Source organism: Hibiscus syriacus, unplaced genomic scaffold (assembly GCF_006381635.1).
Source record: "Hibiscus syriacus cultivar Baekdansim isolate YM2019G1 unplaced genomic scaffold, ASM638163v2 tig00003041_pilon, whole genome shotgun sequence".
NCBI classification, from domain to species: domain Eukaryota; kingdom Viridiplantae; phylum Streptophyta; class Magnoliopsida; order Malvales; family Malvaceae; genus Hibiscus; species Hibiscus syriacus.
In genome coordinates, this window is record NW_024061960.1 from 20,405 (window position 1) to 48,012 (window position 27,608).

Genomic DNA, 27,608 nt, shown 5'->3' on the forward strand with positions numbered 1-27,608 from the left:
TGCATCGATTATACAAGGAGATGTCATAAATGCTAGATATATGCAGATAAGATTCATGCACCTCCATCGCCTTTACATGTAATGACAGCACCTTGGCCATTTTCTATGTGGGGAATAGACGTTATTGGGGTAATTACACCAAAAGCATCAAATGGACATTATTTCATCCTAGTGGCAATTGACTATTTCACCAAGTGGGTTAAAGCTGCTTTATATGCCAATATTAAGAGGTCTACAATTTGCAAATTTATAAAGAAAGAAATAATCTGTCGGTATGGGCTACCAGAGAGAATCATTACAGATAATGCTTTGAATTTGAACAACAAAATGATGACTGAACTTTGTGCACAATTCAAGATCAAGCATGCAAACTCAGTGACATATCGCCCAAAGATGAATGGGGCAGTTGAAGCAGCAAATAAGAACATCAAGAGAATCATTACAAAGACTATTGAAAATTACAAAGATTGGCACGAGAAGTTACCTTTTGCTTTATATGCATATCGAACTATTGTGCGAACATCTACTGGGGCAACGCTTTTTTCTTTAGTCTATGGGATGAAAGCAATCTTACCAATTGAAGTTGATATCCCATCACTTCGAATCTTGAGAGAGGTAAAATTGGATGAGTCTGAATGGATCCAAGCTCGATTTGATCAATTGAACCTTATTAATGAGAAGAGATTGAAAGCTATTTTCCATGGGCAGATGTATCAGAAACGGATGATGAAGTCTTATGACAAGAAAGTACATCCAAGAGAATTCCAAGAGGGTGATCTAGTGCTGAAAAAGATCTTGCCCATACATAAAGATTTCCGTAGGAAATGGATGCCTAATTGGGAAGGGTCATATATTGTAAAAAAGGCATTTTCCGAAGGAGCGTTAATCTTGGTAGAAATAGATGAAAAAGTTCTGAGAAATCCAATAAACTCATATTCTATCAAGAAATATTATGCTTAAAGAAAAAAAGAGAAAAAAGAAAAAAGAAAAAGAAAATAAAAAGTAGAAAATAAAACGGAGGGTCAAGATGAAAACCCACATAGGGCGTCTTGCAACCAAATGAAGGATTTGAGTTGAAAACCTGAAAGGGCTACTCAAATGCATGTTGATATTAGGCATCTGGCAATTACTCCCTCTTAAGAGTTTAATATTTTGGGAGAAGCTTTACATCTACAAACATTCTGGCAACGTTCAAGATCTTCCAGACATAAGCTTACCTCAGTGCTCTAAATTATATCAAATTGATTAGTTTAGAAATACTTATGCTAATAATTTGTTGAGTCATTTGAATTTTTATCATTTCTATGTTTGCCATAACTTTGAATACATTTCTATTTATTTATTAATAGATTCCAAGTTTATCTTTTCGAAATTCAATTTATTTTCGAAATTCAATTTATTCTTTCATATAAACATCTTGCAAATGGATTAACATAATTTTAAAACAAACAAAATTTATGGATATCACTTTATGTTAATACTTTTAAGTGCAATGAATCCAAAGTAAGTCTTATCAACATTTGCAATCATTGTTGAAAAGCGAACAAGTTATTACCATCATAGAGTAATTTGGAAGCAAGTAAAACAGAAAAGCAGAAAAGAAATTCTGAGCAGAAGCTACAAGAAATGATGAATGTGTTGTCAAATGCTTTACGAACATTGAAAATTTAGGCAGAAGCAACAAGAAAGAATGAATATGTTGTCAAATGTTTTACGAACCAGTAATTATGGTGCTGAACTAATATTGCGATCATGTGGTGTTTACATTTATTGATCCAAAATGAAGTTTGTCTTCTTCAACACCAAGGTTTAAAGTGAAATATGGAAGATTTTTTTCCAACAGAAGGGGAGCTGAAATTTTAACAACAAGAAACTAGTGGAGCCAGCTAAGATTGAACAACAGATTGTTGTTAAGTATCTCGACATAATACGATCTGAATGGTTTTGTTCGAGATCTGATTAGATGTGGAGACATGAAAGGAATTAGGATAAATTTTCCTTATGATGTGTTTCAAGAGTCAAATCAGAACATATAATGCTTTCTTAATTTATCTCTACTAAGTTTGGCATTCTACATTCTTAAAGATGATAGATGCTCTCTTCAAAAATGATAGATTCTCTTTTCAAAGAAGAAAGATTTATTGGATTTCTACACAAGTCCAAGCAAAGAAAGTCGGTGTATTATCCATGATAAAATGGGGGAACAAGGTCATAATTCTAACCGCAGCAAGAATTTTGTGAATGAAACATTTCTTCTGAGACTTTAACACAAATGAAGCGAAGAAGATATAATAAGTCTCTTCTAGAAAAGAGAATGCCAGCTTGAAATGACATTTTGACTAAGTGAAGGAAGACTGAGTTCACCACTTTGAAATCAAATAAAAATGAACTTAATATTCATGCATCATATTTAGACATTTGTAAAAATATGGACATTTTCATTCATTTTATCAATGTTGAATATTTGACAGGAATTATAAAGATTAGCAAAGATTTCAACAAAAATTTGAATTCATCACTCGATGGATCAACATTTCCAGAAGAGTTCATAATGAGAAGAACTCATCTGAAGAAGAAGAAGAATTTCATAATGAGAAGAGCTTGTTCAACCTTTTGCTTGATTCTATCACAAAAGAAGATAGATCAACATCAACATTTTCAGAAGGAGTTCATAATGAAAAGAACTCATCTGAAGAAGAAGAAGAAGTTCATAATGAGAAGAACTTGTTCAACCTTTTGCATGACTCTATCATAGAAGGAGATAGATCATCATACACTTTTCCAGAGAAAGTTCATAATAAGAAGAACTTATCTGAAGAGGAAGAAGAAGTTCATAATGAGAAGAACTTGTTCAACCTTTTGCATGACGCTATCACAGAAGGAGATAGATCAACATTTCCAGAAGAGTTCATAATGAGAAAAACTCATCTGAAGAAGGAGAAGAAGTTCATAATGAGAAGAATTTGTTCAACCTTGCCTTAATTTATCACATATGAAGCTGAATTAACAACCCATCTTTTGAAGATCAGCATTTTCAGAAGGATTTCATAATGAGAAGAACGCATCTAAAGAATAAGAAGAAGTTCATAATGAAAGAATTTGTTCAACTTTTTTTTGCTAGATTACATCACAGAAGGAAATAAATTGTCATCCCCAGTGGGAGAGTTCATAATGAGAAGAACTAATCCCAGAGAAGAACTTGTTCAACATTTCCATCCTAATCAAGTGAAGTCAAATGAAAAAAAAACTTATTGTCTTTTCGTCTTTGCCCTATTCTTGTTAACACAAGAATGAGCAAAGAGGGGCAGCTGTAGATATCAGTTTTTTCATTTTTTATTTTATTATTATTATTTATATTATTATTATTATTATTAATTAATTATTATTACAGGCCCAAACCAGAACCCAGATACATAACCCAGAAACCCAAACCGACCCAAATGTGTAACCCTAAACCTATTTAAGGTTTGTATCTCTGCCCCAGCTGCCATCAACCATCCATCGTTGGATCTAATGAGATCCAACGGTCCACAAACGCGCCAGAAAGAACCCTAGGGTTATGATTCCCTAGGGACTACACCGATTGTCGTCGCTCCACGTCTCAGCCAGCTGTTGCCAAGCCCCGTCGTTTCAACAAGAGACTCCAGAAGACTTAAGGGAGACCGTCCACATTGTGACCTTAAGGTGACTCACCACTGTGGGTTCGATGACTCACTGAGGGGTGTTCTTTTACCCGGTCCGAGGCAAGGTTCGTGGTGGCTATCAAAGACATTAAACCTGCAAACAAACAAGGACATAAAGCAAATAAAAAGAACAACCAGCATCAACTATTCGGAAAAAAAAAGAAAAGAAGAAAATACTTACCACGATCATCGGAATCTTCACGGAAAGCCGGAAAACCGAAACCATCAAAGGTAAAAACCTTCGGGTTTTTTTATCTAGGGTGATCTAGGGTTTTTTAGGTAAAAAATAGGCTATATTTGAGATAAGGGAGAATTGGGCTTCATTTTTATGTAAAATAGTATTTTTTCGGCCACCGGAGGCGATGGCCGACGGCGGTAGATAGCTGCCGGCCGGTGAACAGATTCCCTCCGGTGAGGGAATCCTAGAGAGAGGCGAGAGAGTTTTCATCTCTCTCAGTTAGAGAGAGAATGGGAAAGGAGAGAATGAGAGAAATGGCCTTAAGGCCAGCCATTTTAGGGTATTTATACCCCTTCCCAAATGACACCGTTTTGGGGGAGGGGTATATGCGTAATTTAAAAGGGGTAAATTATACCCGTTGTCATCCTATATTTATAAACTTCTATTTTAGTCACTGAATCAAATATATGATTCTTTTAATTTGATATTTAAATTTCATTTAATTTATAATTTAGTCCTTAACATAATTATATATATTTTAAGGTAAATAACCAATTTAGCCATCGTTACTTTATTAATTAATATTTTAATCCTGAAAAGCATGTTTTAATTTATTTTAATTTGATTTTCGAATTTGATATATGTTTATTTTAGTCACTAAATTAATAATAGGTAAAATAGCATGTTTAGCCATTGTAATTTTAAATAATATATTACGAATTAGACCATTTAATTTTAATATGTTATAATTTAACCACTAATGTTAAATACTTCCATTTTATATTTTAGTACTATAGTTTTAATTTTATTTATTTTAGTCATTGTTTAGTTATATTTTAATTTTATATGTTTATTTTCAATATATTATTATTAGTAGTAGTATTATTTAGTCATATAAATATATATATAATAAGTTTTATTTATTTATTTATTTTATATATATATATTAATTAAAAATCCTATTTATAAATTTATTTTTATATAATTTACTTTTATAAACATATTTTAATATTTATTTATTTTTTAATATTAAGAAAATGGTTGTCTTAAAGCAACTAGAAGTCATTTTCTGATATTTTTAAATAAATAAATATCCTACTTTATAAATTGTATATATATATAATTTAATTATTTTTAGAGAATTTTTTATTAATATTTATTTATTTTTTAATATTAAGAAAATGAATGTCTTAAAGCAACTAGAAGTATTTTTCTGATATTTCTAAGTAAATAAATATCTTATTATATATATAATATATATATATATATATATATATATATATATATATATATATATATATTTGTAAAAGTTAATAATTTTTTCTTAAAATTATAGTAATAAATTTGAAATCACAAAATTTATGAATTAAATATATCTTTGAATTCTTAAATTTCTAATAATATAGACAATTTATAATTAATGAGTATCAATTTTGGGGGTTATAGGGGTTCTAATCCTTCCTTAAACGTAATCGACCACGAATCCTTTTTTTACTAAAATTTTTAGTTATACGTAGATCAGTTTATCTTTTAAATTATGTTTTCTTAAAAACTATTTTAAAAGATTGTTTTTAGGTATTTGACCTACCTAACCCAAAAAGGTCAATGGCGACTCCCAAAATATTTTTTTAAACCAAAATCATTTATTTATTCATTTTTATTTTTCCCGCCAAGTAAAAATTCGTACCCGGGCAAAAATCGGTTACGACATAGAGCATTGAAGAGATTTAAGGATAATATTTTCTTTAAAATAAATTACCTCAGGATAAGGAAGCTCAGAGACATTCTTAACAATTTTCTGTAGTTTAACTTTATCAAACTTTTCAATATAACTGCACAAGAAATATATTTACAAACAACCACAAATTTAACATTACTAGAAATGGTCACACAAAAAATAGAAGTATGTAAAAAGATTGTAAGCAACACCGACACTTTAACTGCAGCATCGCCTCTACGACGGACATCATCAACTATTGGTTGGATCTGAGAAGCATAGCATATATAAACATTTAAAGCCAGCAGGGGTCGAATAGAGATATGTATAAAAAAAGAACAAAAGAAGGGACAGACCCACCACACCGAATATGGAAGAAAAATCTATCCGAGGACGAGCCTTCAAGCTTTCTACCTCAGCATGACTAAGTTCTGATAACTTATAAGACTTCATTGCACACCTTATTCTCTTACAAGCCAATCCTGTAATAGAGATAGATAGAAAAATATGCATGTTTCTCAAAGTTTCCTAAACTGGGTCCACGCGCTAGTAAAAAAGTACTCTCTTTTTATCGAGCACAAAGCAAAAACTATTTTATGGTAGATTAGATTCAAACATAGCTCTTGAGTCATAGAAACTAATGAGGAAAATGCTCGGATGCAATGAACTAACCAGAGCATTGGAAAATCAAACAGCGATCATTTTCATATATAAAATAAGAAATTACAAAAAAATGAAGTACCTGTGACTGTAGCTGAAGGAAAAGAAAACTATGACAGACCAATGAAACTAGGAAAATGGGGAGAGACTGTTAGAATGTTAGAGTGTGGATGTATGTATGAGAGTGTGGATGTATGTATGAGAGTGTGATTGTATGTGTGCGTAAGAGTTAGTTTCAGGTTGTTAGGAAAGTTAGTTGCAAGTTGTTAAAACAGCAAAGCAATTACAGCCAGCTCAGCAACACAATTGTGCATATAACAATAGCAATGCAGTGTAAATGAAGTGAACATTTTCTAGTTGAATTTCTTCAAGTGTGTTTTCAACATGGTATCTTTCACCAAACGATTCGGGTGGTTTCTTTGTGCTTTCGCTGCTTAAAGAAAAAGAAGGAAGATTTCAGTCATGAACACTGATCGGCTATCCTCAGTGGAGAATACGTTGAGGAATGCAAAGACATTCTCCAATAAAAAGGTTAATGTCATACTTGATGAAGGAAATTTTTTACTATGGAAGCAACAAGTGTTACTCATTGTCCTTAGCCATAGATTGGAGATGCTACTTACCGGCTTGATGATTGTTCCATCACAGACAGTACTCAACGAATCTGGTGAAAATATATCGAATGAGCAATATGAGGAATTCATTGCACAGGACAGTGCTTTGGCATCCTGGCTATTGTCAATAATAAGTCCACAATTGCTACCTCAATTTGTGGGTGATGAAACGGCTTCTGCAGTATGGAGCACGGTTCTTCAGTTCTTCTCTAATAGATCTACGACTGCTGTTATTAGTCTGCATTACAAACTCCAGTCGCTTAAAAAAGGTGATGAATCTATGAGAGTGTATCTGACTAGAGTTAAAGAACTGTGCATTGCTCTAGCATCGCGTGGCAGTGTTGTGTCTCAAGCAGTACAAGTTGCCAGCGTTTTGAAGGGATTGCCTCGCGAGTACCAGCCTTTTGTAGCTGTCATAACCACAATATGAGAGTCAGTGTCTTTGGATGCTTTCTACACAATATTGTTGGATGCTGAGACTCAACTAGCTGGGTTCTGTGATCCACTTGATTCACTGCCTATGAGTGCACATGTTGCTCAAGGAAAAATGATGGGTAAAGAAGCAGATCAGTCTGAGCGATCAGTTACCTTTCGTCAAACGTACTCGCGTGGTAGATCAACTGGTAGAGGACGAGGTAGGTCTCGGATGCAATGTCAATTATATGGAAAGAATGGCCATTTGGTGGATCGATGTTGGCATCGATTTGATGAGGATTTTCCTGGAGTTACAGCTAATAGCAGTTCATACTCAAAGAATGAGTCAAGCACGGCATACTATGCTGCTACAAAGATGTTGGTTGTGAGTGTGGTGTTAGTCAGAAATCAAGTTGTCATAAGTCAACTGTAGCTCGTGAGCACTGAATTGTGGACTCGGGTGCCACACATCATGTCACTTCTGATGGTATGAACATTTCTCAACCTGTGGATTTCAATAATCCAGGTAAATTAATTGTTGGTGATGGTGTTGCATTAGATGTTAAGTATATTGGACAATCTCCCTTACATACATATTCTCGTGTATTGCTTTTAACCGATTTGTTGCATGTGCCAAGAATAACCAAGAATTTAATCTCGGTGTCAAAGCTTGCTAGGGATAACAATATTTTCTTTGAATTCCATGCACATGAGTGATGCGTTCGTGATAAAAAGGCTGGTGCAATCTTGCTTAGAGGGAAAGAAGATGGCGGGTTGTACTCCTTTGTTGTGGATTCATCACTTGGAGGTAGTTCTAAGCCACCAGTTTATACAACACAATTATCTGCTTCTGTGTATGAGTTGTGGCATCAGCGTTTGGGTCATCCCTCGCATGATAGCCTAGTAAAAATTTGTAAGGAATTGAATGTAAGTCTGCCTTCAAGTATCAATAAGACATGTGTTGCCTGTCATTTAGGAAAGAGTCACAAATTACCTTTCCACGCATCTACTACCGTGTATGATACTCCCTTTCAGTTGGTATTCACATATCTTTGGGGACCTTCACACATTGTCTCGAATGGTTATAAATATTATGTAACATTTGTTGATGCATGCACCAGACATTCATGGTTGTATTTACTAAAAGATAAGGCTCAAGCAGTCAGTGCGTTTAAAATGTTTTAGCAAATGGTTAAGGTTCAGTTTAACTTACCTATAAAGGCTGTGCAAAGTGATTGGGGGGTCAGCATCGCAGGCTTTCAAATCACTTATTGAGTGAGGGCATCACACACAGGCTGACATGTCCACATACCTCCGAGCAGAATGTAGTGGTCGAACGCAAGCATCACCATGTTATTGAATTAGCTCTCGTCCTACTTGCTCAAGCATCAACGCCTGTCAAATTTTGGGCATATGTTGTGGTTACAGCAGTTTACCTAATAAACAGGCTTCCTACGAGAGTTTTGCAAGGCGTCTCACCATTTGAGAAATTGTTCCACATGAAACCTGATTATGGTCAATTGAAGGTATTCGGGTGTCTTTGTTTTCCTCATTTGAGACCATATTTACAACATAAGTTGGATTTTAGGTCCAAGCCTTGCACATTTTTAGGTTACAGTATGCAACATAAGGGGTTTCAATGTCTTGCTGAGGATGGTAGAATCTATATCACAAGACGTGTGGTGTTTGATGAAATGCGGTTTCCATTTGCAGAAAATATTAGTCATGAGACTACTGCATCAAATATAAGGAGCTGTTATAGATCGTTACAAGTAGTAACTGATGTTAGCAAACTGATCAATGGCAGAAGTACTGTTGAATCAAGTCATGACTATGAGGCCAGTACCAGTGGAGATTCGAATAATGCACCTGGTGCTAATTCCAGTTATGTAATGGCACAAGATGTAGGTGTTGTACAAGGTGTCGAGCATCAAGTACCAAGTGAAGTCTCATATTCTGACCAATATGCTGGTGATGCAGGTCAAAATGAGACTACTAGTACTCATGATAATGATCAAGGGGTGAATCAGTTGTGTACGTCTGCAGAAAATGCTTGTAATGTAGATAGTGCTCGAGTAAATACACATCCAATGATGACAAGAAGTAAGTGTGGTATAGTGAAACCAAAAGCTTATACGAGTGTTGTTGTTGATGAAGTTACAGGTAATATTTATGAAGCACTCAAGACTTCTAGCTGGAAATAAGCTGTTCAAGCAGAAGTTCATGCTTTACAAAGAAACAAGACTTGGTCACTTGTCAAGTTACCTACAGGACGTGAGGTTGTTGGCTGTAGGTGGCTGTTTAGAATAAAAAAAGAAGGCTGATGGGTCTATTGAGAGACACAAGGCCCGCCTTGTTGCTAAAGGTTATTCACAAGTACCATGTTATGATTTTAAGGAAACATATAGTTATGTTGTCAAGTTTCCAACATTGAATGCAGTTCTGTCAATTGTAGTTGCAAAGGGGCGGCCCTTAAGGCAAATTGACGTGAATAATGTTTTTTTAAACGGTGATCTGACCGAGGAAGTGTTTATGCAACAGCCACCTGGTTTCGAGGAGTATGCAGCTGATGGCAGCCTTCTTGTGTGCAAACTTCATAAAGCATTGTATGGTTTGAGGCGAGCACCAAGAAACTGGCACGACAAGCTTAAAGCCAGTTTTATTCGGCTAGGCTTTAGTGCGTCTCAGGCTGATGTATCACTGTTTGTTAGGAATGATGAAGGTTGTTATACATATGTTCTTGTTTACGTTGATGATATCATACTAACAAGTGCCTCTTCGGGTGTTCTTAATGATGTAATTCAAGCGTTGAATCAGGAGTTTTCCTTGAAGGATCTAGGAGAATTGTCCTACTTCTTGGGCATTGAAGTCAAACGCAACAAGAAGTCCTTGGTGTTGTCTCAAAAGAAATACATACTTGAGTTGTTGGAAAGGACAGACTTATTGCATGCCACTCCCACTGCCACCCCGATGGTAGGGTCTCCAAAATTGACTCTGGATGCTAGAGAGCTTTTAACAGATGCACGCGAATATCGCAGCATCGTTGGTGCTCTGTTGTATGCGTGTCATACGTGACTCGATATTGCATTTAGTGTCAATAAAGTTGCTCAGTATATGAATGCTCCACGAGAATTTCATTTGGCTGCAGTAAAGAGGATACTTCGATACCTAGCTGGAACATTAAACTATGGTCTTACGTTTTCATGTGCTGGCAAGTCACTTGAAATTGTTGCATTTGCTGATGCTGATTGGGGAGGCAGCCTTGATGACAAAAGGTCGGTGTCTGGCCATATAGTCTTTCTCAGTGCATGTCCTGTAGTCTGGTGCTCAAGGAAACAGAAAACAGTCTCCAGGTCTACAATGGAAGCTGAATATCGAAGCGTTGTTGAGGCATGAGATGAAGTTACATGGATGAGGTCGTTATTAGGTGAGCTTGGAATAGAAACTCGTGATACACCTGTCATTTGGTGTGATAATATGAGTGATGTTGCTTTAAGTACGAATCCAGTGTATCATGCACAGTCAAAGCATGTTGATATGGATGTGCATTTTATCCGTGAGAAGGTTGCAGCTAAACAATTGCAGGTAAACTATGTTCTAGCTTGTCATCAGGTGGCAGATGGTCTTACAAAGTCATTGACAAAGGGAGAATTTGAAGTATTTCGAGATCAATTGCGTGTACTGCCTTGTCAATAAAGCAGAAGGAGTTGAAGGAGCGGGGAGAATGTTAGAATGTTAGAGTGTGGATATATGTATGAGAGTGTGATTGTATGTGTGCGTAAGAGTTAGTTTCAGGTTGTTAGGAAAGTTAGTTGCAGGCTGTTAAAACTGTAAAGCAGTTACAGCCAGCTCAGTAACACAATTGTGTATATAACAGTAGCAAATGCAGTGTAAATGAAGTGAACGTTTTCTAGTTGAATTTCTACAAGTGTGTTTTCAACAGAGACCAATGGTTTAAAAGAAAGATTGGTGGGTGGGTTAAATCGTAGAAGCTGAGAATCCATAACCAACTACCTTCAACTCAAATAAGAAAAGGTTGTTCTAAACTACACATTCATAAGATAAAACAATGCTGAATTGCGAGTTGAATGAAAGCCATTAAACAATAAATATAGTTTTGGGTATAATTGAACGGATACAAAAGAGATGGAGAGAGTTTTACCTGGCAATTAATAGAACTGGAAAAAAAAGAAATTTTGAGACCAAAACAGGATTTTGGCGCAGGAGCAGACATAATACCGCTACCCGTAAAAGCTTAAATGTCAAAAGCTTGATGATTTCTTCGTTCGATCCGTTATGTGTGTTTCAGTAAGACCTTTATTTTAACATCATTGAGATTTGAGACATTTTGGCTGCCTATAATTGGTTTTTTTTGGGAATAAGGTTATTAAAATAATAGTGGTGGTATTTAAGGAATTTAAAGAAATTAAAAAAAATAAATGTATTTTTTAAAAATATATACACTTAATGTGATTTTTAAATTTTAAAAAGTAATATCTTGATTAATGAAATCAAATATTAACGATTTCAATATTAATATAGTCTGCGTTATTAAGTTGACAGTCTACAATAGATGATCGTATAAAAATGATTAAATTAATTTTTTAATCTCGTTCAAAGATCAAATTAATTTCTTTTAAAAAGTTTGATCACTTATTTAATTTTTAAAAATATTATTTATTTTTAAAAAAATCAAATCTTTGTCTGATGCCGAACAAATATTAAGTGTAAATTATATAAGAACTTATTATACGATATACAATAATTTATGAATAATTTTTAGAATTATCTAAAATATGGTTAGATACATCTATTAATATTTTAATTATTGAGATAATTTTTATTAATATTTAAATATTAGTCTAACCCAAATATTCAATTCTGCCGCCATCCATCTTCTCTCTCCGGCCACCGTGCGCTAACAGTTTCTAATGCTAGTTGCACTACCAATTGTCTTGCTCCTCTTGCCAAGGTCTAATTGCATCCTCGGATGTCAGGCTTTATTAGTGTTTGTAAACTAGGCTTTTTAATCCAAAATATGATTTCCATTTTTTCCTATAAACGGCAAACAGTCACTTGGTAGGTCACTGTGCTTTATCTTCAGGGAATGTTCATTTCTATGGAAAATATCATTTTAGAATGTGTTTGGTTTATAAAATATAAGAGTATCATTTTGTTTAGTTTGTTTAATATGAATATAAAATTACAGTGTTTGATTTTAATGATATATGTTTTTAACAAGTTAAATTTAATATTAAATTATAAATATTTGGATGAAACTTCATAAAAATATTTTTATTGTTACACTATTCAAATTTAAAGAAAATTATATTTAATATATAATTAATATAATTAATGTATTAGACTTATATTTTTAAATAATTTTTATAAGAATCATATTTATTTATAAAAAATATGATATAATATAAAAAAAATATTATGGTTTCAAATGGACAAATATATTATTTTTAATATATAAGTTCTACTTTTTAATAATTCAAAATTAAATATTATTTTAAACAAATACATTTTTATAGTAATACCATTTTCAACTCATAAAAATATAAGATGATTAATATACAAATATTAAAAATATAAAATAATTTTAATTACTCAAATTTATAAGAATTGAGAATGATTCATATGGAAAGAATTCATTATTTTAAAATATTTGTATCTAAAGAAGTAGGAATTGTTCATTACCACTTGAAAACTAAAAAAAAACTGGCAATTTCCGCGAAAGAACAGTCCACCTAAAACTATTTACTGAAGTCTGTTTTCTTAATGCTTGGCTTAAAGACAAATAGTTTACCATGGAAGTGGCTTAGGTGAAGATTCAAAGGACGCAAATCTGGGCTTAGCCAAACCATATCCAATGATGGGTGACGAGGAAGCGGTGGATATACTCCATGGTTTTCAGAATCCGATCGGTTAAAAAACCGGCCATGCTATCGATTTACTGGTCCGGTCGAATCGGTCCGACCGGTCGGAAGAACCGAACGACGTCATAATTATTTAAAAAATTAAATAAAAATACCAAAAATATTTAATAAAAAATATTTTTTTATATCACAAGTCATATTCAAAGCAAGTCATAACATATATAAATTAAAAACCATAAAATCAAGTGAAACAAAATGATTCAAATTAACTACAACATAATATTTAAGGTAAAACATATTAAATAATAAATATAATTATATAACTATAATTAAAAAATAAATTTGGGGCTAAAAAAATCATAACAAAATGATTGTTTGTTTAATTTTTTTTTTTTTAAAAACATCTAACATGGCTAAGAAACATAGAAGAGCATCCTAAAAGTCTAAAGAGTAAAAATATGAGAACAAAACAATCTCACATTGCTAAGAAACATAGAAGAGCATCGCAACTAACTTCTATAAATAATAGAGGTACTTTGACAATCAAAATCATGGAGCATTTTGGTGAGCATTGAGTAAATTATTTTTTCACTTCAATCAAGCTCGAATTTTAGGCTTCAATTGAGCTTCTAAATTTTTTTTAGTACAAGCCTTTTTGAGTTCAAGTTTCAATATTATATTTCGAGTTCGAGTTGAACTTGATAATTTTTAACTTGTGAGTTTGAGTGGAGTTGAGCTTACTTTTAAAGTTTTCAAGTTCGAGTTGAGCTCAGCAATACTCGAGTTTGACTTGGCTCGTTTAACAAACGACGTTTGATTTAATTTTTTTTTAAACAAAATTTTCGATTTTTTCCGATTTTCAGCCGGTCCGGTTCGAACGGTTCAACGGTGGACTAGGCAACGGTTCCCGGTTGAACTGGCCGGTCCGGTCCGGTTTTCAAAACAGAGATATACTATAATGAGCCTATTTATGATCCAATGGAAGGAAGGGCAGGTGAAACAATCGTTCAATTAAAATTTTAAATTATCATATTTTTATTGATGATTTATTTTTGGCTTTTATAATTTTAGAAGTTCATTATTTTTTAAAATTTTAAAATTTATTATTATTATTATCCTATCATAAAATTTTACGTTTATCCTTCAATTGATGTGATATTATCTAAATATGTACTTTGGTAATTTATAATATAAATCTATCTTTGAAAAATTAAGAGGAACATGAATCTTACCCTCTTAATTTTATAAATTCAGTTTAATTAAGTTATGATGATTTCGAATTCATTAAGTAGTTTTAACGATAAAAGAAAATAGCAAAGGCTTCCTAAATTCGAGTAACAAAATTATGTAACTAATAATAAAAATAAAAATAAAAGTAAACTAAACTAAAATTAAAAGATCTAAATATATATTTATTCATACATAACATAGTTGAGACTTGAGAGCGATGCCTCGTTTACATTAATTTATAATAAACTCATCATCAATAGTTAATTGTTAAGGTACATATCTATCTATCTATATATATATATATTGACCTTGCTTAATGTAATATTGAACTTCAATTAATTTTTGTCGCATTAAATCACTTCAATATAGATTACATTTATTATTGTACGTTGAATATACAAAGAAATATTGAAGAATATTATTGAGATTATAAAAAAAATCGTACATATAAATACATGTAATCTAATTATTTAACATACAACAATTCATGCAATTATCCTAGTTAGCCACGTAATTGCCTAACAATTTTCAGTTGTACACAACCTTCTAGAAAACACTCCTAACTCCTAACCCCTAACCATTCCTTCATACTTTAATATTCTCTCTACTCCTTCAACAACCTTGACCTTCTCTCTAAACACATGAAAACATAATTTGGCCAGAGGCTTTGTAAATCTGATGTGAAGTTGGAATGTAATTGACCACCAAGTTGCCTTCTGTAATCTTCTCCCGAAATGAATGTATGTCCAGTTTGATATGCTTAGATCGAGTCGAGCATGAAAAAATGGGTTAACACATAGACATTGCACTCGTATTGTGGTTCCAATGACAAGTGAAGTCCTAAGAGTAAACCTCATGTCAACTAACGAGCCTGTAACCAAACAACCTCAGATGTCACATTAGCAATTCCCTGATACTGGACTTCAATTATAAAACTGGGAAACTAATTGTTGCTGCTTAGAGCTCCATGCGGCCAATTTTCCACTAAAGTAAACGCAAAACCCAGACAGACTATATGTCATCCATATTGATGGCCCAATCAACATCAGCAAATGTAATCAGCACAGATGGCTTAGACGAGGCTTCAAACACAAGCTTATAGTCCAACGTGCCACTTAGATAGCGAAAAATGTGCTTCACAACAGTCCGGTAACCACTCCAATAGCAGTTTCCAAGGAATGTGGGGTAAATGCCCCGTCGACGTTAATCTTGAGCTCTCCTATCACCGATTTTGTCCATTTTCTTGGCGATTCCTTGTTGAGAACCCGAACTTGAGAGTTTTGGGTAGCTTCCTTAAACTCACTTCCGAGGGTCCATGTGACATTGATCACTTCGTCGGCTGGTTGAACTACGTTTCCATGGCACCATTTGTTTCGCCTGTTTCATATATTCCAAAGTAAAAATGATAAAGCGAGCAAAGGCATCATTTTGGAAGCAACCTCTTCAAACCAAGCCTTACAAGGAGTAGGAAGTTCAATATTCGGCCCAATCCAGAAAGAAGCATCACCTCTTTTGTAAATGAGCAATCTTTAAAAGCATGAAGGGTAGTTTCGGTCCCTTGATTGCAAAATTGGCATGATCCATTTTCCAGACCCGCAACAGCAAGCTTGTGTCTAACAGAAGAGCATCATGACATGCCCGCCATCCAAAAACCTTAACCTTTGAAAGGGGTTAAGTTTTGAGATACACTTCCAAATAAGGCAGCGGTCACGCTCTCCCCTGGATTTCATGATAATCCAATTGTATCTCAATTTGGCCGAATAAATTTGGTGTTATGGTGTTCCAAATAAGCTGCTCGTCGAGCTGAGGTGTGATGAGCATGCTAAGAATAGCTTTTGAGTCATGTTCATGGAAGACTCTTTTAATCTTAATCCCATCCCATCTCGGTTGACCTTGGATCATGAACTCCCCACATCTGATGGGATCATCCATGCTATTAATATACCCACGTGAAAAGAATTAGTTTGAAGCCTCCCCATCCGTCCTTAAAGATACGAACACCACTATTGATTCCAACCCTCCAAAAAAGTTCTTATTGATAGCTTCTTTCGCTTTAAAGACAGTAGCCTAGGCAAAGGAAGGTTTATCCCTTAACTTTGCTTCAAGGAGATTGGACGATTATGACTAAGACATAAAAGGGTTCCAATCACACTCATGTTGTTAAGCATCATCGTCTCTCCGCATCTTGACTGAGCTTAGGTGATACAAGCATGGGTGTTGGAGCTGAATTGGCACCGACCATGTTTACCCTTTCAAGCAAATTGTAAACATACTTCTTCTGGTTAAATAAGCGACCCTTCACCGCATTTTACTTGAAGGCCAAGAAAGAAATCCAAGTCCCCTAAACCTCTCAAAGAGAACTTCTGCCCTATTGACTGCACGACCCCCTTGAACAACGTGGACTTGTTTATCTGTAAAAATTTCTCAATCTTGAAGTCATAAAACTCAGTTGTTGAAGCTCTATCGAAGGTTAAATTTTACGACGACAACTCAAAACCAACCTAGCTAATCACTACTATGCAACTCTTAGAAAGCAAAGAAAACACAAATATCTAAGCGACTGATACCATATTGAATATACAAAGAAAAATGAAGAATGTTATTGAAAATATAAAAATATCGTACATACAAAGGCAACTAATCTAGCTATTTAACATACAACTGTCCATGCAGTTACCTTAACTAACCACATAACCGGCTAACAACTTTCAATTATACACGACCTTCTAAAGAACACACTAACAATTCCTAACCACTTCTTCATACTATAATATGATAATAAATAACATACAATTATTATTTATAATACATGTCATGCCTATATTATTTATTAATTTTCACTTGGGTTATATATATTCTCATCACTTTATAATTGTCTGTTATCATAACTTAACAAAACAATTTATTTAATCAATCATGTTAGTATAGAAATAATATGATTTTATTACATATATATCATAATGAAACATCTGTAATCATGCATATCAACATATCTAATGACATAGATTAAGTATTGATGTATAATATGAAAATTCGATTATAACATGTCTATTTTATCTTAATTATATAAAATTGATTGTAATATTTAACATTATATTTTCATATGTTGTGATTTAAATAAATAATTGATTTATTAATTATAAAACAAACTATATATTTATTTAGTTGTCTTCAAGTTCCAAGGCTTCATCTTAACTAATCTGGATCGACTTGGGTTGCACACCTGATTTTGAGTGAGTGAGTCTTACGAGGATTTTTTTTGCATACATTACTCAAATATGAGACATTGCTTAAACGATATCAAGCGCTTACCACTTGAACCAACTCGTTGGTACAAACTATATATATATGTATGTATAAAAATAAAAGAAGATTGTGTTTTTTCTCATTATGTATAATATAATACTATTGCGATAATGTGTGTAATTGTATGATATTATAATATTTTTTATTTTAAATATGTTTAAAATATTATACATTTATAATAATTTCAATATATTAATAACTTCATTTCATATAAAAATCTATATTTATGTTCATAAAAGATGATAGTAATTTTTCTTAATTATAGTTATTTTAATATATCTAGATTTTATATTTGATTGATCAATTTTGAATAATTATATATATATATATAAGTAAATATAACGATAATATATATTTAAAATTGAAATTTTTATATTTAAAAATACTTTGAATATATATTATCAGTTGATTTATTGAAAATGTGTAAAAATTGAGCGGCTAACCATACTTGCGCCAAAATACACCCATCATTAACTGAGAACAAAATAATATTTGATTATTGTATGAATGCCCTAGTATCATAAATGATATAATTATAAATACACAAGACATTCAATTCCCTCATTGTTTCTTTGCTTCTTCCTTCCCTTTTGTTCTCTTTCTCTTTTCTTTCTTTGCTAACATGAGCAGCAAAGGTGGCGGCGGGATCGGTGGAGGTGTCGCTGAAGGGCCAAGTGCATCGATCCCCGAGAATTCAAAGAAAACGATCCAAATCATAAGGGAGATCACAGGGAAACAACACAGCGACGAAGAAATCTATGCAATCCTCAAAGAGTGCTCAATGGATCCCAATGAAACTGCCCAAAAGCTTCTTTATATGGGTAAAATAAATCAAGATTTGAATGTTTCTTTTTTGACTTCTTTATCTGTTCTGTTAGTGCTTTCGATGCCCTTTCAGGATTTCTCGTCTCTATATGTTTGCTGTGTTAATGATCTGTTTGTTTATGTATGGATTTTTGTGTTGAAAAGCATGTGATAGTTGGGATTTTCGAGAGGTGGTGTTTTCATGATCTCGTATGGTTTTGCTAATGCAAAAATGAATTGTGCATTGTTTGAGGTGTTGATTTCGTGTTTTGTGTTGGAACAGTGAAGAAAATTTTTATTTATAGAGGTGGGATTGGCTTGTTTTCGTAAATGGAAAGTGGTATATTGCTCCTGTTTCTTCGATGAGGGATGCCCTTTGTTTACTGGGAAATCCAGTCCTTAATAACCCATTCCTTTTGTTTTGATTTGTTATCAGCTATAGCAGTCTGCCTTTTATTAAATTTTTTAAGGTTTCAATAGTAATTTATAATTTTACCATCATAATAATTTAATTATCTTTTCAAAATAACAAATCAATATTCTAAAATTCAAAATTTTGATTCAATTTCTTATTGGTTCTATCGAAGGTAGCTTTCCGCATTCTAATTTGACACACTGAAAGCTTCTTGTCTTTTTCTTATCATTTTTGGATATTCTTATCTCATTGAGAGTATACTTTTGTCTTTGCTTGATTTTACTTTTCGAAAGTATAAACTTTTCCATTGTTTGGTTGGCAGATACATTTCATGATGTGAAAAGAAAGCGTGACAAGAAAAAGGAGGCAAGTGTTTTTTCCTTTCATCGGGTGAAAATATAACTTCCTGTCATTTCCTTTATCTTTCCGTCCAAGGTTAAAATTTTGGTTATCAATGATTTTATTGGTTTGATTCTAGACTGATCTACACGGTATTTCCTTGTTAACAACTATCCAATGGAAAATGTGAACTAAAATTGCTGAGCTGCAATCTGTCGTAGTACGACTTGCTACAATTAGTTTAGTTGATGCGTTTTCTTCTTTCTTTCTTTTTTTTTTTTTTTTTTGGTGGGGGGTTGGGGAATTTTGCTTTAGTTAGCTTGGTAAATTGTGAATTATAACTGAATTCTTCTTCCTGCAGACAGCTGGTACACAAGGACGAGGGGGCCAAAGCAGTCGAGGGAACTATTATTCATCATCTGGTAAAGGTATTAGTTCCTTTTACTTCTGTTTTATACATCACTTAATGAATTTAACATATTTTTCCATTTGTAATTTGTTAATTTGACAAGATTTGTTCTCTTAAGATGTTGGAGGAGGAAGGAATTCATTTTCTAGAAGGGAGAATGGGGTTAATCGTTCCGCAGATAGAGGTTCTATGCCTTCCCAGCATCTCAGAAAGTGAAAACTAATGCAACACCTCACATGACAAAGTAAATATGCATAATGACGTTATGTGTATCTAAGCATGACTTTTATGGCCATGTTAATTTGTTAATTCTAGAGAGTACTTTTATATCTTGTATAAAATCATTTCCTTCTTCCTCAGAACTCCGACTGCCATACCCAATGGCACTAGTAGTTTACCAAACGGGAGCTGCAGTCATGGACGTGGACCCCAATTATCCGTTGATGGTATGTTTAGTGAAACTAAAGGTGGCTTACCTGTAAACAAAACAACTACTCTTTCAGAGCAAACAGTTGTCAGAGAACCTCCTGCCTCCTTTCCTGTTAAGTCCTCTAGCTCTGTGATCAAAGGTCAGGAGAAGTCTGCATCAAATTTGAACGCCCATCAACTTCTACCACTTCACCAACTCTGCCTGTCGTCAATTCATCTGCTTTTGAACCTGGAATGACATCAACTGTCTCACAGCATGCTGGTGCTGTGGATACAACAAAATGTGAAGTTGAAAGCCAACAGGAAGCTACTGAATCAAACCATATTCAAGTAAACAAACTTGCTCCCTGTGATATTGACGTATCTAAGACTGAGAAAATGGTGACTGGGGTTCCATTCTCAATGAATGGACAGGAGGAACCCAGAAAATCAAAGGTTGCTGAACAGGTTAAGCAGTCTAAGCCCGTAGAGCAAGGTATTATTTCTTCTTTATGTTCCGTGGTACCATAAAATTTAGTGGGCTATAGTAGTTCATGTTGTCTTTGTTTAGGTTTTTGGGTCTTTCCTGTTTATCTCCTTTTAATGTACAATATTGCCTTTTATAAGTACTTTCATGGGGGGCTTCTGTATTTATTATTTTCTCTTTGACAGGGGGTGGTAGTATTGACTTTTATGGCATTGCTTTTATGTTTCCCCGCCAATAAGATTCCATTTGAAAAGTTTGTGCACCCCTTTGCAATTTTCTTGATATTGCTAGTGGTCTCTGCTCTCTAGGTCTTGTACCTGTCATACTTCAAACTGCCATTCTAATTGTTTTCTTTCATTTAACAAATACAAATAAAAAAAATTCTATGCAATGATGTTGCTAATTATTCTTATTGTTTATTGCTCTCCCTGCTTTAGAAGCATCCCTTACCTAGATATGCACATAATATTGTCTTGCTGTGCTTTTTGGTATTCTGTTTTTAATTGTCTATTGTCTTTGCTCTTGTTTTGAAACAGTGGTCATATCTGAGGTTGCAACTGTCACTGGTAAAGCCAGTTCACAATTGCTTGCTGATTCAAACATCTGTAATGGTCAACATGTTACTTTCCAATCCACTTCCAAGTTTCTGAAGCATTAAAAAATGGCTTAACTTTTGGAAGCTTTGATGCTAGTTTTGGACAAGTATTGAAAACACTAGTGTCACTAATTTGGAGATTAGCTCTGCAAGGCCTGCTGAAACCTCTCAGGGTGTTGACGATACTTCTGGAGAGCCTGCTTCTAGGTTGGTGGATATTAGTTTATACATTTGTTTGATTATATATATGTTCACATATAATTTTCTGGATCAGGGGTAGGAGGAGAGGTTGTCTGAGGTTTGAACCTAGGACTTGGTGTCAACGAGGACTTAAGCAATGTAGGTCATTGTCACTACACCATTGGCTTAGTTGACAAAATTATATTTTTCTGGTGCAATGTTATTTAGGCGTGCAGCTGGCTAGTGGTTGCTGTGCCTTAGTGCCAGAGGTCAAGCTTGTTAGCCAAGGGAAGAAACCGGCCTAGACTGTGTCTACATTTGTTTATGCCTGTTAGCCAAGGAAAGAAATCAGCTTAGGTTTTATCGGCGCTGGTTTTTATTTTCTTTCCTTATGCCAGAATGTTATAGAATGTTTTTTTCATCCCTAAAATTGATTTTGAGGCATTGGTGGTTCCTGTTGTTTTGTCATTCCACTGTTCTAAATCAAGAGAAAATATCTGTTCAATCCTCTGGTGGATTACCAAGGAGAATCATGTTTGGATAATATATGTAGTTATAAATAACCTGATTTGCTATTGATACACACACACATGAGATGCTAGAATATGGGATCTTTAACAGTATTCTGAGTCATCTATTTTGTTTCTTAATCTTTAAATCTTATTGAGTCTTTATGATTTCTCCACAGCCAAGGTATATTACCAGCTATGGAAGGGGACAACACTGAACAGCAAAAAGCTCCTCCTGAGTTTGAGAAAGTGCCTGAATCAGATTGTAATGTTCCATCTGATGCTGACTTGAATCTTGACCAGTCCAATCAAGAAATGCATCTGCACCCGGAGAGTAATAAAAGCATCATTCCAAACGTCCCAAGCTATGGTCTAAGTTTCATGCCAGCATCAGCAACTCACCCTGCACAATTTGATGGACCTGATGCAAGGATCCATGATGTTTCTCATCTGACAAATCTCATTGTAAGTCATATGTGCTTGATTTAATTTGTTACCCCCGTGCATCTCTCGGTTGGTTATAATTAAAAAAGGTTTTATTGGTAAGTGGCCTTTGTACTTCTCGTATTTGGTTCAGTATCTACTTTAGTCTTATAGTCCATGGTGCTTTAGGAATATGGAATACGACAAGAAGAATCAGCAATCATATGTCCCTGCAAACTTCAGATGATAGTCTGTTTTTCCTTTTTTTCATTTGAAATCAAATCACAGGATGTTATACGATTATAATTACATGCTTCTTACACTTGATTTGTCAAATTTGTAGAGTGGTAATTCTCCAGCTCCATCTGGCAGTTCAACTCCACCTATTCAGAACTCTGTTGCTGCCGCACCACAAGCCGTTCATCTTTTTCGGCAGCCATTTCCACCTAATTACTTCCCTTATCCCCACTATCTTTCACCTTTTATATGCATCCTATGCATCAGTTTCTAAGCCCCACTGGACTTCCTCAGCAACCTTCAACCGGCGTATACATGCCTCCTGGAGCAACTCGACCTGGGGTCAAATTCCCTCTACCACAGCTCAAGCCTGGAACTAATGCAGGAAATCCTGCTCACCTTGCAATTCCATCCGGTTATGGTCCATTGGCTTCTCCTATTGGTTTCAATACCTGTTACATCAGTGACTTCCGGAAGCTCTAGCAGCAAGGAGGATATTGCAGCATTACAGTTGAAGGAAAATCATATAACACCACTGGACCACAGGTTGGTTTTGCCATCCTTTTCCTTCTATATTTCTTCCCAACCTTATTTCCATCTAATCTGTTTTACCATGATGGATTATATGCATTGTATAAATGGGGTTAATTTTAAGCGATGCTTTGTTTTTTCTTGGCAGAATGAAGGTTCAGCTCTTTGGATGCCTGCACCAGGTCAAGATTTATCCAACTTGCAGGTTAATTCATTATACAACCTTTCCCTTCACAGCCAACAGCTTCCTTTTCTCCTTCACAAGCTAGTCATGGTGCCTTTGCGGGACTCTATCATTCGCCACCACAAACAGTGGCTCCTCCATCCAACAGTAACACCTACTACAGCAGTCTCAACCCATGGCAGCAGCTGTGGGAACTGTAGGTCCCCCGGCGGGTCCTTATCAGCAGCCTCAACTTGCACAGGTAAACTGGAAAACTAATTACTGAACCATTAAAAAATTTACGATGATGCTGTCTAGAAGAAATAGATTGGGGAAATCTGTGGAAGGTGAAACACTGGCCTGGCCTACTCGTGGAATGTATATATCAAAGGCATCTCAGACATATATTAGAGTTGATTTGTGGTGGGGAAAATACGTTTGTTGCTGACATTGTTTCACCTTTCCGTCCCTGCCATTTCTGTTAGTCTTGTTGTTCTGGGTAGCAAACCTTTTGTTTGTTGTTCAATTGGAACTCATCATTCTCAGAAGAGAACTCTATAGGAATTTGATGGTCAATTAGATTAGGTGGGATTTTGCCAAATTTTTATTGTTTTTCTCTTGATAATGTCTCACCTCTGTACTAAATTTGATTTGAATAGCAAGGAATTGATATGATATAAAGCTGTAATTGGTATAGTATGAGATTCTTCTATTTCTGTTTAATTGAAACCACAAGCTACCTTGTTTTTACTTTATTATTTTCCTGAAATTGATTATTTTGTTCTTGTACGACATCAAAGGTGTAACCGAGTCTAGTCGACTTTGAGCTCGATCAATTTCACTTTAAAACTCTAGATCGATTTCACTTTAAAACTCTAGATTACTTTGAGATAAACCTTTCTGTCAACGAAATCAGCATATTTTAGGGCCGTGAACTGAAGCTCAACTTAACCTTTAATGAATATGCAAATGAATGGTTATCAACTTTGTTCTGGCGAGTTAAATTGACCAAAAAAATTATATGAATCGGATGTTGAAAACGAAAGATTCCTGAATGGTGGCAGCAGTAAGGGTCACAGTCGTAATTATTGTTTCACAAACAATATAATGCATACAAACCTGTGTCTATATTCAAGTTCTAAACCCGAATATGAATACAACTAAGAACAAAATCACCTTCAGTCGAAAGAACTGATTACAGTGACACTATAGGTTCAACTGTGTAGCAGTTGTTGCTCCAGGTATTTGTTTTCCTTTGCAATGGCATCAAGGTCGGCTTGTAGCTGGTCTGCATTTAAGCTTTGGGAAGACATGGCTGCGAGTTTCGTTTCAAGATCAGTTGTTCTCTTCGTATTCTATCGGTTGCAAGGATTTTCTCAGAGATTTGCTCAAAGCTATCATGGATGCTGATGAGCAGTTTATAAACCTGTTGCCGGTCTGCATCTTTCTTTGATACCCTGCACGTACACAGCTCTTTGTAAGGAAAAGTTTAATTCAGCTCCATTTAATACATCGCCTATAATAAAGCTGCAAAGTCGGAAATGGAAGGCTCAAAGAGCGCTGAAGTAGCAGTCGGAACATACCGGAAGACAATTTCATCCAAGACAGCATAGGTGCGATGAAGGCTCTCCTGAATGGAATTGCTTTCTAACTGGAGCACCCTAGTTTCTCTTAATATGTGTTCTATGTCAGAGTCGAGTTTGCCACTATTTTTTGTGATCTCCTTTATTCGCTCAATATAGGACCTCCGAGATGCCACCTCGGGCTGCCTCTTGAGATCAGCAGCAAGTTTCAAGCATTCCTCCTCCCTATAAAGTTACCAAGAAACACAGTCTTAATCAAGGTGAAATAATTTAGGGAATGTACACAGCCAAGTGTAAAGATTTTTGCTAGAAAATTATGTTGCTTGCACTTGAGTGCAAGTGCCGGATACAGGTATGCCTTTGAGACAGGTACAGTCAGACAATCACACCTGAATCTAAGGAACATAGGTAGACTCTACAACAGAAAATGGCATGGATTATATACCATTTCATCTTCCAGACAAAATTAAAGATGAAAAATTCTTTTGAGGTATTATTTTATTTTAATAATAATGTGCAAAAGATACTAGACTTTAGTTCCGATAACATACCTTTTTCTAATTTCAAATGAGGTGAACTGAATTTCTAGCTCGATTTCTCTCAACTTTTGGAGTTTCTCTAGAGCCTCTGGATTGTTTACATACAAACATTCCTCGAGGTTTCTTTTCTTCTCTTCTATAGGTTTTCGGAAAGCATCCCTTCAAAGGAAAAAATGGCCAAGTTAAAGTTGACACTGATGCTAGGAAGCTACCGAAAGACCCAACTCTTCTGATTGCATATAGGCAATCTTTCTTAATAATAACTAGTACAAATTCTTCATGCACAACCGAAATGCTGTCTGTGGAAAGCACGGAAAGATTATTATAAACAGTTATCATACCACTGTGACTCTAGTTCCAGAATATTATGTTTTTTGGCATTGATCTGCTTATTAAGTTGTTCCAAGCAAAAATCCATAGGGTGGCTTTCATCAAATGCCATATCTGCTTCCACCTTCCAAAATCCAAGCTCTTCCTCAAGATGCTGCATTTGTAAATTGTTTGCTTTCAGTTCCTCTAACAATTTTTCTTGAGATAGCAAGTTTTCTGCTTCATACGGTATCTGGTAAAACAATGGAGAACATTTTTATTGTTCTGAATCCTGTTAAGAAGCTATAGAGTTTACACTTAAAGCTCGAGCTTGAATTTATATGAAATCAAACTAATCGAATCTTACTTGATTAAGCTCATTTACATGGTAGAAAAATGATTAAACTTGATTTTTTGTGCTTGAATTGATATTTTTCAATACCAAGTAATAACGAAAAATCTTGATTAGTCACACGATATACTAAAGTCAAGCATTAGGATAACCCAAACTGAGCTTGCTCAATAGCTTAAGTTACTCAAACTTGAGCTCAGCATGACAATAACACAGCCAAATTCAACATTTTAGTCGAATCCAAGTAGCTTGAGCAAAGGTGTATTCCTCACATCACTTGTCAAATGTCAATCCCAATTTAAGGCCACTTAATTTTCCTTGGACACTAACACTGCTGTTATAAACTAGAAAAAAAAGAACCTCATTGAAAGCCAGTATTTAGTTTAGTCAAATAAATGTTCCTTGGAGTTCATCACTTTGGGAGAAATTGAAACATGTTCATCATCTTTGTGATCTGCAATTTCTTCATTTCCAGACACACCGCTTGATTCCACAACTTCAGCATTTGAATCACTAAATAGCTCATTCTGTGGTATATCACGCACCCCAAGGGGGTCATGGACGACTGCTGCATCACTGGTCTTGATCTCGGATGATTCTGACAATTCATCTACTCTAAGATCTTGCAAGATAGCTTCAACCTCTTCCTTATCCAGATTCTGAGTAAAAGACTCCGAAACTTTCTCTAGGTTATCTTCCTTTAATTTCTGTCTCAAATCAGCCTTTCATTTCCCATAAACTTTTACAGCTTCAGATGAACCGGAAAGCTTCTCCACCAAAAATCTTACCAGCTTATATAACTCCTCTTCTGATGGATATAAGAACTGCCGTAAGCAATACATATAATTTGTTCTAAGCATAATTTCATAACAATAATAATAACCAAAATCAAAGAAAACTCATGGCAACTTCTAAAAAAAATATTGAATCATAGTGCACGACATAGAGCTACAAATCCGCATTTAACCAGTCCTCAGATTCACCTGTTTCTAAATTTTCTTTCTATAAAAGAAAAACAATCAGATTTCTCTACAGAAAAATTCCTTTCCTAAGGGCGAAATTCAGTTTCACAAATCAATAAATCCATAAAATTAACATGTTTCGTCAAAATGCACCACAACCAAAAAGAAATCATCACTGTAAAATCCAAAATATAATAAAGTTACCAATAAAACAGCAGAATTCCATTTAAATTCATCTCCATAGTTCACACGACGATCCTTAATTAAAAAAAAACTGAGAAAAACACAGTACCTTGTGATAGCTCATGTCACCAACATAACCCAGATTCTTAAAAGCCAGTGAGATGTCGGAACAGATCTTGAACTTGTCAGCCATGGAGACATAATCTTCAACTGAATCGGTAAATGACACGTCGTTTTGATCGTCGTCTTCGTTGTTTCCGATGATGTTAAGTGATTGGCAGCAGACGGAAATCAACGTTTTCGGAGTTAAATCTCTAATGCCGAAACGTTCCCGGGATCGAAACACCGAAAGTGCTCAAGGATTTTAGCAGAATCCCTTGAGACTCTTCCATTGTTCTTTTGGAAATTTAAGGCCGGTTTTGCTCCTTCTCTATCCCCGAAATGAATCCTCATCTTCGCCCTGCCCTATTATCCGTCGGGTTTTTTTTATCGGATA

General features: G+C 34.6%; 1 protein-coding gene, 2 long non-coding RNA genes and 1 pseudogene across 3 annotated transcripts; 1 reads left to right on the top strand and 3 right to left on the bottom strand.

Moving 5' to 3' along the window:
- Nucleotides 1-2,604: 2,604 nt before the first annotated feature.
- On the bottom strand, nucleotides 2,605-27,538 carry LOC120168163. Its single transcript, XR_005520101.1, has 5 exons — nucleotides 27,222-27,538; nucleotides 26,609-26,791; nucleotides 22,240-22,251; nucleotides 15,471-15,473; nucleotides 2,605-2,616 (listed from the first exon to the last, which is right to left on the bottom strand). It is a non-coding gene; the product is annotated as an uncharacterized LOC120168163 (long non-coding RNA).
- LOC120168170 lies at nucleotides 5,661-11,452 on the bottom strand. The gene is made up of 3 exons (XR_005520102.1): nucleotides 11,429-11,452; nucleotides 5,939-6,060; nucleotides 5,661-5,847 (listed from the first exon to the last, which is right to left on the bottom strand). It is a non-coding gene; the product is annotated as an uncharacterized LOC120168170 (long non-coding RNA).
- Nucleotides 18,260-23,729, top strand: LOC120168141 (annotated as a pseudogene).
- On the bottom strand, nucleotides 24,347-25,819 carry LOC120168153 (coiled-coil domain-containing protein 22 homolog). Its single transcript, XM_039176975.1, has 4 exons — nucleotides 25,648-25,819; nucleotides 25,319-25,465; nucleotides 24,768-24,992; nucleotides 24,347-24,641 (listed from the first exon to the last, which is right to left on the bottom strand). Exons 1-4 carry the CDS (start codon nucleotides 25,794-25,796, stop codon nucleotides 24,479-24,481), a joined length of 684 nt encoding a protein of 227 aa, XP_039032906.1. The 5' UTR covers nucleotides 25,797-25,819; the 3' UTR covers nucleotides 24,347-24,478.
- Nucleotides 27,539-27,608: the final 70 nt, after the last annotated feature.